Here is a 13,927-nt window from a genome sequence, read left to right on the forward strand (position 1 = left end):
AAGGACATTTTCAGCATTTAGAATGCAAAATAGGGGCCAGTGCTGTGGCGTAGCAGGTAAAGCCACTGCCTGTAGTGCCAGCATCCCATACGGGTGCCAGTTGAAGTCCTGGCTGTTCCACTTCTGATTCAGCTCTCTGCTATGGCCTGGGAAGGCAGAAGGTGACCCAGATCCTTGGGCCCCTGCACCCACGAGGGAGACCTGGAGGGGGCTCCTGGCTCCTGGCTTTGGAGCGGCTCGGCTCCAGCCATTATGGCCAATTGGGAAATGAACCAGCAGATGGAAGACTTTCTCTCTCTACCTCTGCCTCTCTGTAACTCTGCCTTTCGAATAAAGTAAATCTTAAAAAAGAATAAAAGAATGCAAATGTTCTACCTGGAATCTGCCCCTGGAATCTCATGCTGCTCGTGTACTGGGGAGGGGGCCAATACTCAGCAGTGAGATGAGCCAGTCCGGAAAACAGTTACACTGCCGCAGACGCCCAATATCAAAGGCTAACGGAGTAGCATTACCAGCCCCGACTGTGCAGCTGGGCGGGCAGTAAGCTGATAAATACTGTGACTGGGAAAAAGCGATTATTTAACTTGAAGCTAATGTCTGATGATCCTTCTGCCATTATGGGAAAGGGACAGCATACACATTTTCATCCATAAACAGTCCAAGAGTAATTTAAGTCATACTTTTCAACTCCTTCAGAAAACCTCTTATTAGAACTGATGACAAGAGGCAGAGGTAATTTGAGTTTTCTTCCCTCTTTGCCTTGCCAAACCTCTAATGGGAAGGTCTGAAGGCATCCAGGCAGAAAGGAGAACAAGACTGGCTAATCCCAAAAATGGGTGATGGCTCCTAGCGGGAAGCCACATCCACTAAAGTGGGATAATGATATGTGTAACACTGTTAAATAGGACATTTGGGTTTTTAATTTGAAACATGCTTCAAAACACAGTATTCCTGGATCCCTGTCAGGGCACAGGGCCAGCCACTTAGAAGCCAGATTCACGGCTCCCTTGCACTACTCACAGCCTTCTCGGGCCAGATAAAGGTTCCGGGTTCCAGTCGGCTTCTTCACCTTCTTTGTCCGGAGCTTGGCAGCCTCATCACGGGTTACTGCCAGGTCAACCTTGAGCTGTCGGCCGTCCAACTTAAGACCACCACCCTGTTACGAGATGGCAACGTCTCTCTTAAGATACACAAGTAGGAACTAAGGACAAGGAATCCCAAGGAGAGGGAACCCAGTGTGTTGTGGAATCTGAGTGCCACCGAGTTGCAGCCCACCAGTGGCCACGAGTGGATCACTGAGCCTCACAAGCGCTGTACAGCTGTGAGAAGGCCACATGTATACTTAGAGTAGGCAGCAGAAAGTAAGTTACTTCATGGGAGCTGATTAATTTCCAAAGTAGGCCCAAACTGAGGAAAATGATCTGCAATAAAATTTTTTAGTAATCTTAAGAAAGCTAACAAAGTAGTACAACATTGTCTACTTATGAGAATTTATGGGATAATGGCAATACAGAATAACTTAAAACATTTTACACACACAGAAAAATTCTCCGTCACCCACTTTCTCTCTCAAACATTTACTCCACGTGAAACACAGCCTTATACCTTCTTGTCTCAGTCTTTCATGTCCTCAGTCTAGAATAGAGGTGGACACACAGATGGCCATCAGTAAATTCAGATACATTACTCGACCTGATTCCTCGTCTATGAAATACAGGGCTAATTCTACAGACCTCGCAGGGCTGATACAGTGATTAAATAGGTAATGCAATCAAGTTCAGTGCCTACACACACAAAGTGTTCACTAAATGCTACTATTACTGATAATAACAATAACAAGGCTTCGTGTAAAGGTCAGATGGCCCTGGGAGCCACCCTCTCTAGACACAGGGTAAAGGACATGTCTTTCCTACCTCAACCTCTGGAGAAGCAGCTGCCAGGCACTTCTGAGCGGCTTCTTGAGTCGTGAACTGGGCAAATGCACAACCTACACAAGACACACACACACAAAAAAACTCCCATGGCCCACCAGGAAGCCAAAGGCAACACTCCAAGTCGAAGCTTGACACCGAGTGGGCGGGGTAGGGATAGGCGGCATCCACTTTTTAAGTCCAAGGAGCTCGGCACTGTGTCAGGTACTATGTCAGGGACTGATAGTCACTTGCTCTCAGTGAAATTTTACCTTTGCTTCCTTCCCCTCTAATGCTTCTTAGGACTTCAGTCTCATCATCTCTCTACTTAACAAGAAATATCCACAGGAAATGCTGGAGAAAGTCCAGCCTCCCGCTTATTTTAGCATCACCTACCAAGTGCCTACTACAGAACTAAAAAACGAGGCAGGAACCATGTAACCCTGAAATTCATTACAGATCTCACTGTCTCAGTCACTGGGGAGGCATCAGATAACAGCAGATCTGCCTCCTGGAGTTAAAGCCGTTGGTCTCTATCACACGAACACGGTCAGGAAATCGGAAAGCCGTGCGCTCAATTCTTGGCTCATGCTCTAGAATCTACAGGGCATGCCTTTTGTTGGTTAGATGCAGGGCCAATCAACCCATCCAAATTTCTGCTACTGGCAAAAAAAGCAGCCATTATAAGCAGAGGGAAAAAAGTGTATAAAGTAGATTCCAAACAAAGAAATGGGGCGAGTGTCTGGCCTAGTGGTTAAGGAGCCCGTCAGGACATCCACATCCCACGTGAGAGTCCCTGGATTCAAGTCCTGACCCCGCCCCGCATATCAGCTTCCTGCTGATGTACACCTGGCAGGCAGCAAGTGACAGCTCAAGCACCTGGGTCCCTGTCACCCACGTGGGACACCTGGATTGGGTTCTAGGCTCCTAGCTTTAGTCTGGCCCAGCCCAGCAGGCATCTGATGAGAATCAGCAGATGAGAGTTCTCTGTTAGTCTGTCTGTCTCTCTCTCTCAAAAAGAAAAATCGTGGGGCCACTGCTGTGGCACAGTGAGTTATGCTACCACCTGCAATACCAGCATCCCATGTGGGCAGCTGTTCAAGTCCTGGCTACTCCACTTATGATCCAGCTCCATGCTAATGTACCGAGGAAAGCAAAAGAAGATGGCTCAAGTGTCTAGGCCCCTGCCGCCCATGTGGGAGACCCAGAGGAAGCTCCTGGCTTTGGCCTGGCTCAGCCCTGGCCATTGCAGCCATTTGGGGAGTGAACCAGTAGATGGAAGATATCTCTCTCTAACTCTGCCTTTCAAATAAATATATAAATCTTAAAAAAAAAAAAAAAAAGTCATTTAAAAAAAAGAACTATGGTTTCAAAATATTTTGTTGGTATTCCTTTAAACATTAAATATTCTCTCATTTATGAAAACACTGCCATATTTCCTGGAACTCGCAGGGCTTTAACAATGAACAGCAGCACACTAACTGTGAGGACACATGGGGCAGGCCAGCCTCCAAGCAGAGCTGAGTGCACCTCCTCGTGTGTCCCCATTCCCTCATTCCTCCACTCCTGCCTCTATTATAGCACTGGTCAGTGGGCGTCTTCCTGAACAGAACAACAGCTCAGGGATAAGAACTGTGCTTCCTGGCTGTCTGTCTCTCCATCATCCACCAAAGAGCACAGCATTTCCAGATACTAAAAAGAAGAAAACCAATGCAGTCAGCCCTGCATTATCTGATGGTTCAAGCACAGATCGAAAACATTGATGGAAACAAACAGATCTGTACTGAATATGTAAAGACTATTTCTTCTTGTCATAATCACCTAAATAACACAGAACAACTATTACACTGTATTAGGTATTACAAGTAATCTAATGATGATGTTAAGTGTGAGTACACAGGATGCTCATCGGTTATACGCAAATACTGTGCCATTTTATACAAAGGACTTGAGCATCTGCAGATTTCAGTACCCATGAGGGTCCCGGCACCAGTCTCCTGAGGATATGGAAGGATACCTACAATAAAAGAAGAATGGGAGGAGGGAATGTTTCTAACAGGAAGATTAGCCAACAGAAAGAAAATGGGTGTTTCTCGCTCATTAGGTAAGAATTTCATCACTGGCATTCCCAAGGCCAGTACTGGGTTCAGTCTTCCCATTTCCCTAAAAGTCTGCAGAAAAACAAGTATTTAACTCTTCCAGTTTATGACACGGCCCAGTGAGAAGGGCAAACTATAGGAGCACAAGGCTGCATGAATAGACATGACAGGTGTCAGGAAAGTTCAAGATGAGCTAGGAAAGATAAAATATGAAGGAAAAAAGGATTAAAACTATCCTTGTGGGGCCAATGCTGTGGTGCAGCCTGTTAAAGCCCCAGCCTGCAGCACCGGCATTCCATATGGGCACCAGTTCAAGTCCTGACTGCTCCAGTTCCAATCTAGCTCTCTGCTGTGGCCTGGGAAAGCAGAAGATGGCCCAAGTGTTTGAGCCACTGCACCTGCATGGGAGACCTGGAAGCAGCTCCTGGCTCCTGGCTTTGGTCTGGCCCAGTCCCAGCCATGCAGCCATTTGGGAGTGAACCAGCAGGTGGAAGACCTCTCTCTCTCTGCCTCTGCCTTTCAAATAATTAAATAAATATTTTTTTAAAAAAGGCTCAGGAACAAAAAAATCCTACTGATTTATTATTTTTCTAATTTATCTGAGAGGTAAGAGTTATAGACAGAGGAAGAGACAGAAAGAAAGGTCCTCCATCTACTGGTTCATTGCCCAAATGACTGCAATGGCTGGAGCTGGGCCAATCTGAAGCCAGGAGCCAGGAGCCTCCTCTGGGTCTCCCATGCAGGTGCAGGGGCCCAAACACCTGAGCCATCCTCCACTGCTTTCCCAGGCCACAGCAAAGAGTTGGATAGGAAGAGGAGCAGTGGAGACCACAACCATTGCAGGCAGAGGCTTAGTCCTCTACACCACAGCGCAGGCCCGATCTTAGTATTTCAAGCAATGTGGAATGATTAATGCCCAGGAGATACTATCACATTTGAAATTCAAAGTAGAAAAAAAAAAAAAAAGAAATTCAAAGGAGAACAAATAGAATTCATTACCCTAAAGGAAATAAACAAGGGCTTAAAAAGTTGAGACAAAACATGTCTGGCAGCACCAATGAAGACATCATGGGAGACAAGCTCAGAACATCCAAGGGCTCCTATAGCACCAGAAACCTGAGCTACGTGCACTGCCAACCCTCAGAATGGCCCACATTATGCACACTCGGTGTAACCTAGTCAATGCCCACGGCGGGGGTCTCCATCCTTTCAGGGCCTGGGCAACTCGCAGCAAATACCTTTAGAATGCTCTGTGTCTGGATGCAAGACGATGCGGACATATTTAAGATCTCCAAACTGCTGGAGGAGCTCCCCAAGGTCTTCTTCCTCCGAGTCAAAGGACAGGTTTCTAAGAAGATACAAGGTTACAGAAGGGTCAGTTACAACAGTGAGATCTGCCTGAAGACTTCAACTGGGTGGATCCCTTCCTAAAAAGCACCCTCCGCTGTTTAGAGATAGCCATCAGTACACAGCAGTGGCCCCTTGTGGGGGCTTCTGTTACAGGACTCTGCCCCTTGGTCCCAGCTGACTGTCCTGTATCACCTAATCTTCTCCCCCAGAGATCTGAAATAGACATCTACAAAGATCAGAAGCTGTAGATGCAGCATCACGTCAAAATGTTAGCATTTCCACCTGAGGGACGTTTCTGGGGTGCTGGAAATGCTCTGCACCTTGATCTGGTGGTGTCACATGGAGATACGACCATAAACACATGAAAGAAATTCAGAGCTGTACACCTAAGAGTAATGCAATTAACAGGACATGTTACACCTTATTGTTGTTGTTGTTATTATTATTATTATTTACAAAGGTGGCGCTCCCAGAGAAAAGACTGCAGGCTCCAGCCTCAAGCAGTGAGGGTCTCAGAACTGTCGGGATTTCCATCTCCCTCCTTGAGCTTTGTTCTCGAACCACTCCGATTCTGACAGCCACCCCGTATTCACCCAACGGGCTCTCCTCCTCATTTAACATGGCCAAAAGTAGTTTCTCTTACTGCAGCCAGAAGATTCATGGCAAGCTACCTAAAAAAGTTAAATCTCTCTCTCTTGAATAGTCACTCTCTCCTCTGTGTTGTAATGGAAGACTTGTCTCTCCAGCTTTCAGTTAAAATGTTATACAGATCAGAAAAGAAAATCCTTCAGAACAACCAAAAGCAAACCTGGAAAAATTTGTTGGCTAAATGCAAAAAACAAAAACAAAACAACCTTACAAATTAGGCATCTGTAACCTGAAAATCCAAAATGTTTTGAGCACCAATAGGATAATCAGAAAGTTTCAGATTTTGGAGAATTCTGGATTTCAGATGTTTGGATAAGCGATGTTCAAACAGAAAAGTTTATGTAAGCATTCCAAAATCCAAAAACTCTAAAACTGTAAACACTTATGGTCCTCAGCATTTTGAAAAAGGGATACTCAACCAGCACTTAGTCTTTTGATGGGGATTTTTTAAATGTTGGAAGATTTTTTCTCCTAAATTTCAATATAATATTGATTCCTCATTCCCCCAGCTGGCACATCCTTCCAGGAGTAAGAAAAACAGTTCTTTTTTTTTTTTTTGACAGGCAGAGTGGACAGTGAGAGAAAGAGAGACAGAGAGAAAGGTCTTCCTTTTGCCGTTGGTTCACCCCCCAATGGCTGCCGCGGCCGGCGCACCGCACTGATCCAAAGGCAGGAGCTAGGTGCTTCTCCTGGTCTCCCATGCGGGTGCAGGGCCCAAGCACTTGGGCCATCCTCCACTGCACTCCCTGGCCACAACAGAGAGCTGGCCTGGAAAAGGGGCAACCGGGACAGAATCCAGCGCCCAGACCGGAACTAGAACCCGTGTGCCGGCGCCGCAAGGCGGAGGATTAGCCTAGTGAGCCACAGCGCCAGCCAGAAAAACAGTTCTTAATAAATAGCTGCAATTTTACTTTTATACTCAATAAATAACCCTGCAAATGATTCTATTTCATGAAGCAACTCAAATTTTTTTTAAAAAAAAGCTTTCTAGGGGCCAGCACTATGGTGTAGTAGGTAAAGCCGCCGCCTGCACTGCCAGCATTCTCATATGGGCATGGGTTCGAGTCCTGGCTGCTCTACTTCCAATCCAGCTCCGTGCTATGGCCTGCGAAAGCAGTAGAAGATGGTCCAAGTCCTTAGGCCTTACACCTGCATGGGAGACCCGGAAGAAGCTCTTGGCTCCTGGTTTCAGATTGGGGCAGCTCTGGCCATTGCGGCCATCTAGGGAGTGAACCAGCAGATGGAAGACCTCTCTCTCTCTCTCTGCCCCTGCCTCTTTCTCTAACTCTGCCTTTCAAATAAAATAAATATTAAAAAAAAAAAAAGCTTTCTGCAGTAAGCCAGCCTAGCTATATTATTTCTTCTGATTTACCTAGCATGTATGTCTATGCTTTTATTTCCTCTCCCATTCCTTTGTTGCCCTAAGCTCTTTATTCATTGAAAGATATATACAGAATGGTAATCTTGCTATTGAGGCCACAGGCTTCTGACCATGAAGCTTCTTCCTTCTCATTAGGCAGAATCCTCTACAAATAAATAAGACCAGTGTATGCTAATAATAATTGATATAATTAAAAAGGAGAGAGGCCGGCGCCACGGCTCACTAGGCTAATCCTCTGCCTTGCGGCGCTGGCACACTGGGTTCTAGTCCCGGTTGGGGTACTGGATTCTGTGCCGGTTGCCCCTCTTCCAGGCCAGCTCTCTGTTGTGGCCAGGGAGTGCAGTGGAGGATGGCCCAAGTACTTGGGCCCTGCACCCCATGGGAGACCAGGAGAAGTACCTGGCTCCTGCCATCAGATCAGCACGGTGCGCTGGCCGCAGCGCGCCGGTCGTGGCGGCCATTGGAGGGTGAACCAATGGCAAAGGAAGACCTTTCTCTCTGTCTCTCTTTCTCTCACTGTCCACTCTGCCTGTCAAAAAAAAAAAAAAAAAAGAGAGAGAGAGAGAACAACCCAACATGGGAAGCAGGATACACAGCAGACTCATAGAATGGCAAATGACCTAAATAGCACTCTGGCTTCAGAATCAGCCCTTAAGGCATTCAGATCTGGCTAAAAAGCCCATGAGAGTTTCTCAGGCATGGAAAGCCAAGACACTCTGGAAAAAAATGACCTAAATGATCTAAATGAAAAAGTGGAAAGAACAGGCCATCAAAGAAGGAGGTACCTTTCCCTGAAGGGAGGAGAGAACTTCCACTTTGATTATAACCTTGTCTAAATAAGGTCGGAGTTTGTGAACTCAAGAGGCTTCCATAGCCTTGGCAGCTTATGACAAGAGCCTCAGGTGATCACTGACATCATAAATAAGAGTGTCAATTGTTAAATCAACAACAGGAGCCACTGTGCACTTACTCCCCATGTAGGATCTCTGTCCTTAACATGTTGTACTATGAGAATTAACAGTAAAAATAGTCATCAAACAGTACTTTACACTTTGTGTGTCTGTGTGGATGCAAACTGTTGAAATCTTTACTTAGTATATACTAAGTTGATCTTCTGTATATCAACATAATTAAAAATGAATCTTACCGAAGAATGGGATGGGAGGAGTAGGAGATGGGATGGTTTGCAGGTGGGAGGGTGGTTATGGAGGAAAAACTGCTGTAATCCCAAAGCTGTACTTTTGAAATTTATATTGATTAAAAAAAAGGTAACAGAAGGTCTTTTATTCAATTTTTAATAAACGATATATGAAAAACCAAAATTAACTCTGCACAGGTTCTGAGTAACACAGTTAAAAAAAAAGTATGGAAAGACATGCTTTCAAGTAAAACAATCTTTTTTTTTTTTTTTTTTAGATTTATTTATTTGAGAAGTAGAGTTACAGATACAGAGAGGGAAAGACAGAGAGAGGTCTTCCATTCACTAGTTCACTCCCCAAATAGCCACAATGGCTGGAACTGAGCTGATCCAAAGCCAGGACCGGGAGCTTCTTCCAGGTCTCCCACACAAGTACACAGGCCCAACCACTTAGGCCATCTTCTACTACTTTCCCAGGTCATCAGCAGGGAGCTGGATCAGACGTGGAGCAGCCAAGACTTAATCCAGCACTCTTATGGGATGCTGGTCCCACAGGCAGAGGCTTAACCATAGCGCAGCCCCTAAAAAAATCATCTTAAAATACTGTACAAAAGGATAAAAGGCATACCTCTAAAATCAGACCCAAATCAGACCCTGGTGCATAGTACTTAAAAAAGGACAAGGGGCGGCACTGTGGTGCAGCAGGTTAACGCCCTGGCCTGAAGCGCCGGCATCCCATATGGGCACTGGTTTGAGACCTGGCTGCTCCACTTGTGACCAGCTCTCTGGTGGTAAGGCCTGGGAAAGTAGTGGAGGATGACCCAAGTCCTTGGGCCCCTGTACCCAGCGTGGGAGGCCCAGAAGAAGCTCCTGGCTCCTAGCTTTGGACTGGTGCAGCTCTGCCCCTTACGTCCAATTGGGGAGTGAAGCAGCGGATGAAAGACCTCTCTCTCTCTCTCTCTGTGTAACTCCAACTTTCAAATAAATAAATAAATCTTTAAAAAAAGAAAAAGATACACTGCCCTATGAAACTGGCAATCTACTGCAGCTAGCAGGGCCAACACAGCAATGCTAACATGAGGTAAAACCTATCTCCAGTACTGGCGCTGTGACACAGCAGGTTAAGCCACTGCCTGCAATGCGGGTATTCCATACAGGCACCTATTCAAGTCCTGGCTGCATCACTTTCAATCCAGCTCCCTGGCAAAGGGCCTTGGGAAGCAGCAGCAGATGGCCCAAGTACTTTGCCCCTGCCACCCACGTGGGAGACCCAGATGAAGCTCCTGGCTTTAACATGGCTCAGCCCTGGCTGTTGCAGCCATTTCAGAAGTGAAACAGTGGGCGGAAGATCTCTGTGTGTCTTTCCCTCTTTCTCCCTCTCTCTGCCTTCCAAATAAACAAATCTTAAAAGACAAACAAACAAACAAACAAAAAATCTATCTCCCTGACTCCTACCCCCAGTTTCCCTGGAAACAGATGTGATATCTTTATTCCAGATACTCTGCTACGAGGTAAGTTAGACATAAAGAGAAAAATCACAGGGGACAAGTGGTGCCAGTCCTCCCCAGCAATCCTAAAGCAAAGGCCAGAACCAGATCCCTCTAATGGCTTTGATTTCTCCCAATGATGCCATCTCAATGACAAACAATTTCAAAGCCAAATGAGAACAGGACATCAGGACCTCTGTTATTTATCTTCTGTGTTATAGTTCTGATTCCCCTACATTTCTCACTGTTTGGTATGTTCCTAGGATCAAATGTGCTAAGTCTTACAAAGGCACCTAAATTTCCCGGCTAGGAAACAGAACTAGCACCAAAAAGGAGGTGAGGAAGAGACGAAGTGAGGGGGAGGGGAAAGGGGGAGGAGAGGAGGGACCCACGAATGCAACACGAACAGCAACCCTCAAGGCAGAAAGGCGTACCTGATAAAAACAGTCTTCCCTTCACTCACATCAGAGGGTAACTTCCTCTTCTTTTTCTTCGAGACTTGTGCATCTAAGGTAAAGAGAAAAAGCAATGAACTGAAAAAGACTAGTGCAAGTCACTCAACAAGCAGCAAACTTCTTCAAAGATCTTGTATGAATCTTCAAAAAAAATTTTAATAGACAAAGGGCATTCACCAAATATATGAAAAGATGCTCACACTCACTCACAATTAAATAAAAACACCACACAGGAAATGAGATATGATCTTTCACCAACAGATGGGCAAAACCAGAAAGATCCATAGATCCAGTATTTCAAAGCATGGGGAAAAAGATAGGCCCTACAGAACCGTAACAGTGTAGATTTTCTGGAAACATAAAATATGAACAACTCGGGAAAATATACAGCCTAGTAATTGTAGCTTCTTGCTAATGCACACCTTAGGAGGCAGCAGCTCAAGTAACTAGGGCCTTACCACTCACATGGGAGACCTGGATTGAGCTCCTGGCTCCTGGCTTCAGTCTGCAGGCTATAAGCATTTGGGGAGGAGTGAGCGGATGGGAACTGTCTGTCTGTCCCTATCTATTTCTCTGACTCTCAAATAATAAAATTTTAAAACTTCAAAACATGGCCGGCGCCGCGGCTCACTAGGCTAATCCTCCGCCTTACGGCGCCGGCACACCGGGTTCTAGTCCCGGTCGGGGCGCCGGATTCTGTCCCGGTTGCCCCTCTTCCAGCCCAGCTCTCTGCTGTGGCCAGGGAGTGCAGTGGAGGATGGCCCAAGTGCTTGGGCCCTGCACCCCATGGGAGACCAGGAGAAGTACCTGGCTCCTGCCATCAGATCAGCGCGGTGCGCCGGCCGCAGCACGCCGGCCGCGGCGGCCATTGGAGGGTGAACCAACGGCAAAGGAAGACCTTCCTCTCTGTCTCTCTCTCTCACTGTCCACTCTGCCTGTCAAAAATCAATAAATAAAACCAACTTTTAAAAACTTCGAAACATGAAATCTTTGATAAGAAAATGCTCACCATATTTTGTTTGTGAATATATATGTGCATTGTTTATAAATGCATTAAAACTCTCACAGGAAGCATGTAATATTGGCTGTCGCCGGGAAAGTGCCCTAAAGGGCTGGGGATCTGAGTACAAGGAAGACTCATTTGCTCTAAAGAACAGACATACATGATTAAACAGACACAGAAAAATTCTGGAAGGTTCCACAACAAACACCAGTGAGTGGTTTCTTTGGCAAACTGTGGAGGGACTGGATGGAACATTTATTTTCCATACCAGCCTCTTCTAACTTTCTCACACTACCATATATTAGTCCTATAATATGGAGATGGTTGAGCCTGGGCTGTAGAATGCATGGTCTCATAGTCCCACCTGTGTAAAAGCTTCTTCAGTTGTAAGGTATCCTCTCATGAGGAAAGCTAATTTCTGGTCTGGCACTGTGGCGTGGTGGGTGAAGTCACCGCCTGCAATGTGGGCATCCCATATGGGTGCCAGCTCATGTCCCAGCTGCTCCACTTCGGATCCAGCTCTCTGCTAATGGCCTGAGAAAGCAGTGGAAGATGGCCCAAGCACTTGGGCCCCTGCCACCCATGTGGGAAATCTCGAGGAAGCTCCAGGTTCCTGGCTTCCACCTGCCTCAGTCCTGGCCATTGCAGCCATCTGGAAAGCGAACCAGAAGAGCATGGAAGATCTCCTGTCTGTCTCTTCCTCTCTCTGTAACTCTGATTTTCAAATAAAATAAATAAATCTTAAAAAAAAAAAAGCTTATTTCTTCAGATTTCTTACCTGGTCAAACCAACATTCCAGCCCCACAGAAATGGAACCAGAATAAATACAGCTGAATAAAAACCTCCACCCAGAAAAACCAAAGTACCAGAACATCTTTTGTCCTCTAACAGCCTGACTTCTTCAACAAATAAGCTGAGTCTCTTGTTGATAACAGGGAGTAACCCGGCTTGTTAAGTTTTACAGAACACTCTAAGAGGTCCTTGTTATAAACTGAATTGGGTATCTCCTCATTTAATGAAGCCCTAACCACCAGTGAGAGACTGGAACTGTAGAGAGTAATTAAGGCTACCTGGGGTCGTAAGGCTGGGCCCTAATCCGCTATGACTGATGTCCTTATAGGAGAGACCAGAGCCCATCTGTGCTCGTCTCCTGCCCCCTCCCTCAGGCACACATGGGAAAGGCCACGTGAGGACACAGAGGAAGTGGCAGTCTGCAAGCTGGGAAGCGGCTCGCCAGGAACAACACCAGCTAGTGCAACATCGGGGACTTCCCGCCTGCAGAACCAGAGAAAGCAAATGTCTGCTGTTCAAGCCACCCAGACTTTGTTACGGCAGCCTGAGCTGTCCGTAGGGTCCTTCATCCCACTCTGAACTCAAAGGAGTTGTGGGAAAATCTACCGGGCCTTAACATGCACTATCTTGTCTATCCAGTTATTCAGTCAGCTCGGACTTGGACATTCAAGACAGAAAGGTTGTACCTTAGCATTAAGCTAGGTTTTAAATTCCCAGGAAAGGATCTTAACCCTCAAACACCACTCCAAACTCACTTAGAAAACAAAAAAGAAAAAAATAAGAGGAAAGACACTTTAGAAGAACACAAAGGTTTCCTTTTCAGCATTTAGATATAAACGTGATCAAACATCCCAGGGTCCTACTGAAGGAGAGGCCAGAGTGGAACGGCTGCACGTTTGGGAGGAGCCCGCTCAAAGTCGGACGGCATTCATGAAGAGCCAGACAAACCTTCGCCCTCCTGCTCCCCGGCGCTGGCGTCACTCTCAGCCAGGTCCTCGCCACCACCCACACGGTCTCCTTCCTCCAGGTCACTGTCCTCACCCGAAGCATCGTCTCCACTGCTTTCTGTGGCGACGGTTTTCTTGACTGCTCTGAAATGGCAAGGTCCACAGCTAAGGCTCGGAGCTGCCACAAGGGGCCGTGTAACTTCAGCACACAGGCCAGACACACAGAGAGCAATGCAGGGAGGGGCACAGGGACGGGACACTCCCCCTCAGAGACAATCCCCACTCTTCCTCTGCTGGCTCGCAACAGGCTGCACCGCTTACCTCTTCTGAACACGCATGGCCTTGGTCACCTTGGAATCTTCCTTCTCCTCTTCATCTTCGTCATCGTCATCATCTTCGTCATCATCCTCACTGTCATCATCGTCCTCACCCTCATCGTCGTCATCATCATCTTCCTCTTCTACATCCTCTTCCTTCCTGCCACTCTTTTTAACTGACTCCTGAAGGTTAGGTTCACAGCTTTTCCCCTTACCTATAGAGAGAGGTAAAGAAAGTTAGGAATTCACTGAGTACTAAAGCAAGGTTATTTTAACAGGAGTGACTAATACTCCAAGTTCCAAGTTTCTTTGGTTTTACAGAATTTTGTAAAATCTGTATATAGCAAGAGAACAGATGAGAGGAAAAAAAGCAAAAAAACACAAACGTTTATTCAGTTCA

The 13,927-nt window shown here is 46.3% G+C and overlaps 1 protein-coding gene across 1 annotated transcript in view; it reads right to left on the reverse strand.

Moving 5' to 3' along the window:
• The window catches only part of RBM28 (RNA binding motif protein 28), a 33,096-nt gene that overhangs the window by 12,509 nt on the left and 6,660 nt on the right, over positions 1-13,927 (reverse strand). The window contains exons 7-12 of the mRNA XM_002712070.5: positions 13,532-13,742; positions 13,212-13,354; positions 10,448-10,520; positions 5,248-5,357; positions 1,914-1,987; positions 1,021-1,156 (exon numbers count right to left, since the gene is read on the reverse strand). Coding sequence (XP_002712116.2) covers positions 1,021-1,156; positions 1,914-1,987; positions 5,248-5,357; positions 10,448-10,520; positions 13,212-13,354; positions 13,532-13,742 — 747 coding nt within the window. The remainder of the gene's footprint in view (positions 1-1,020; positions 1,157-1,913; positions 1,988-5,247; positions 5,358-10,447; positions 10,521-13,211; positions 13,355-13,531; positions 13,743-13,927) is intronic.

This window comes from Oryctolagus cuniculus, chromosome 3 (assembly GCF_964237555.1).
Source record: "Oryctolagus cuniculus chromosome 3, mOryCun1.1, whole genome shotgun sequence".
Lineage (NCBI taxonomy): Eukaryota > Metazoa > Chordata > Mammalia > Lagomorpha > Leporidae > Oryctolagus > Oryctolagus cuniculus.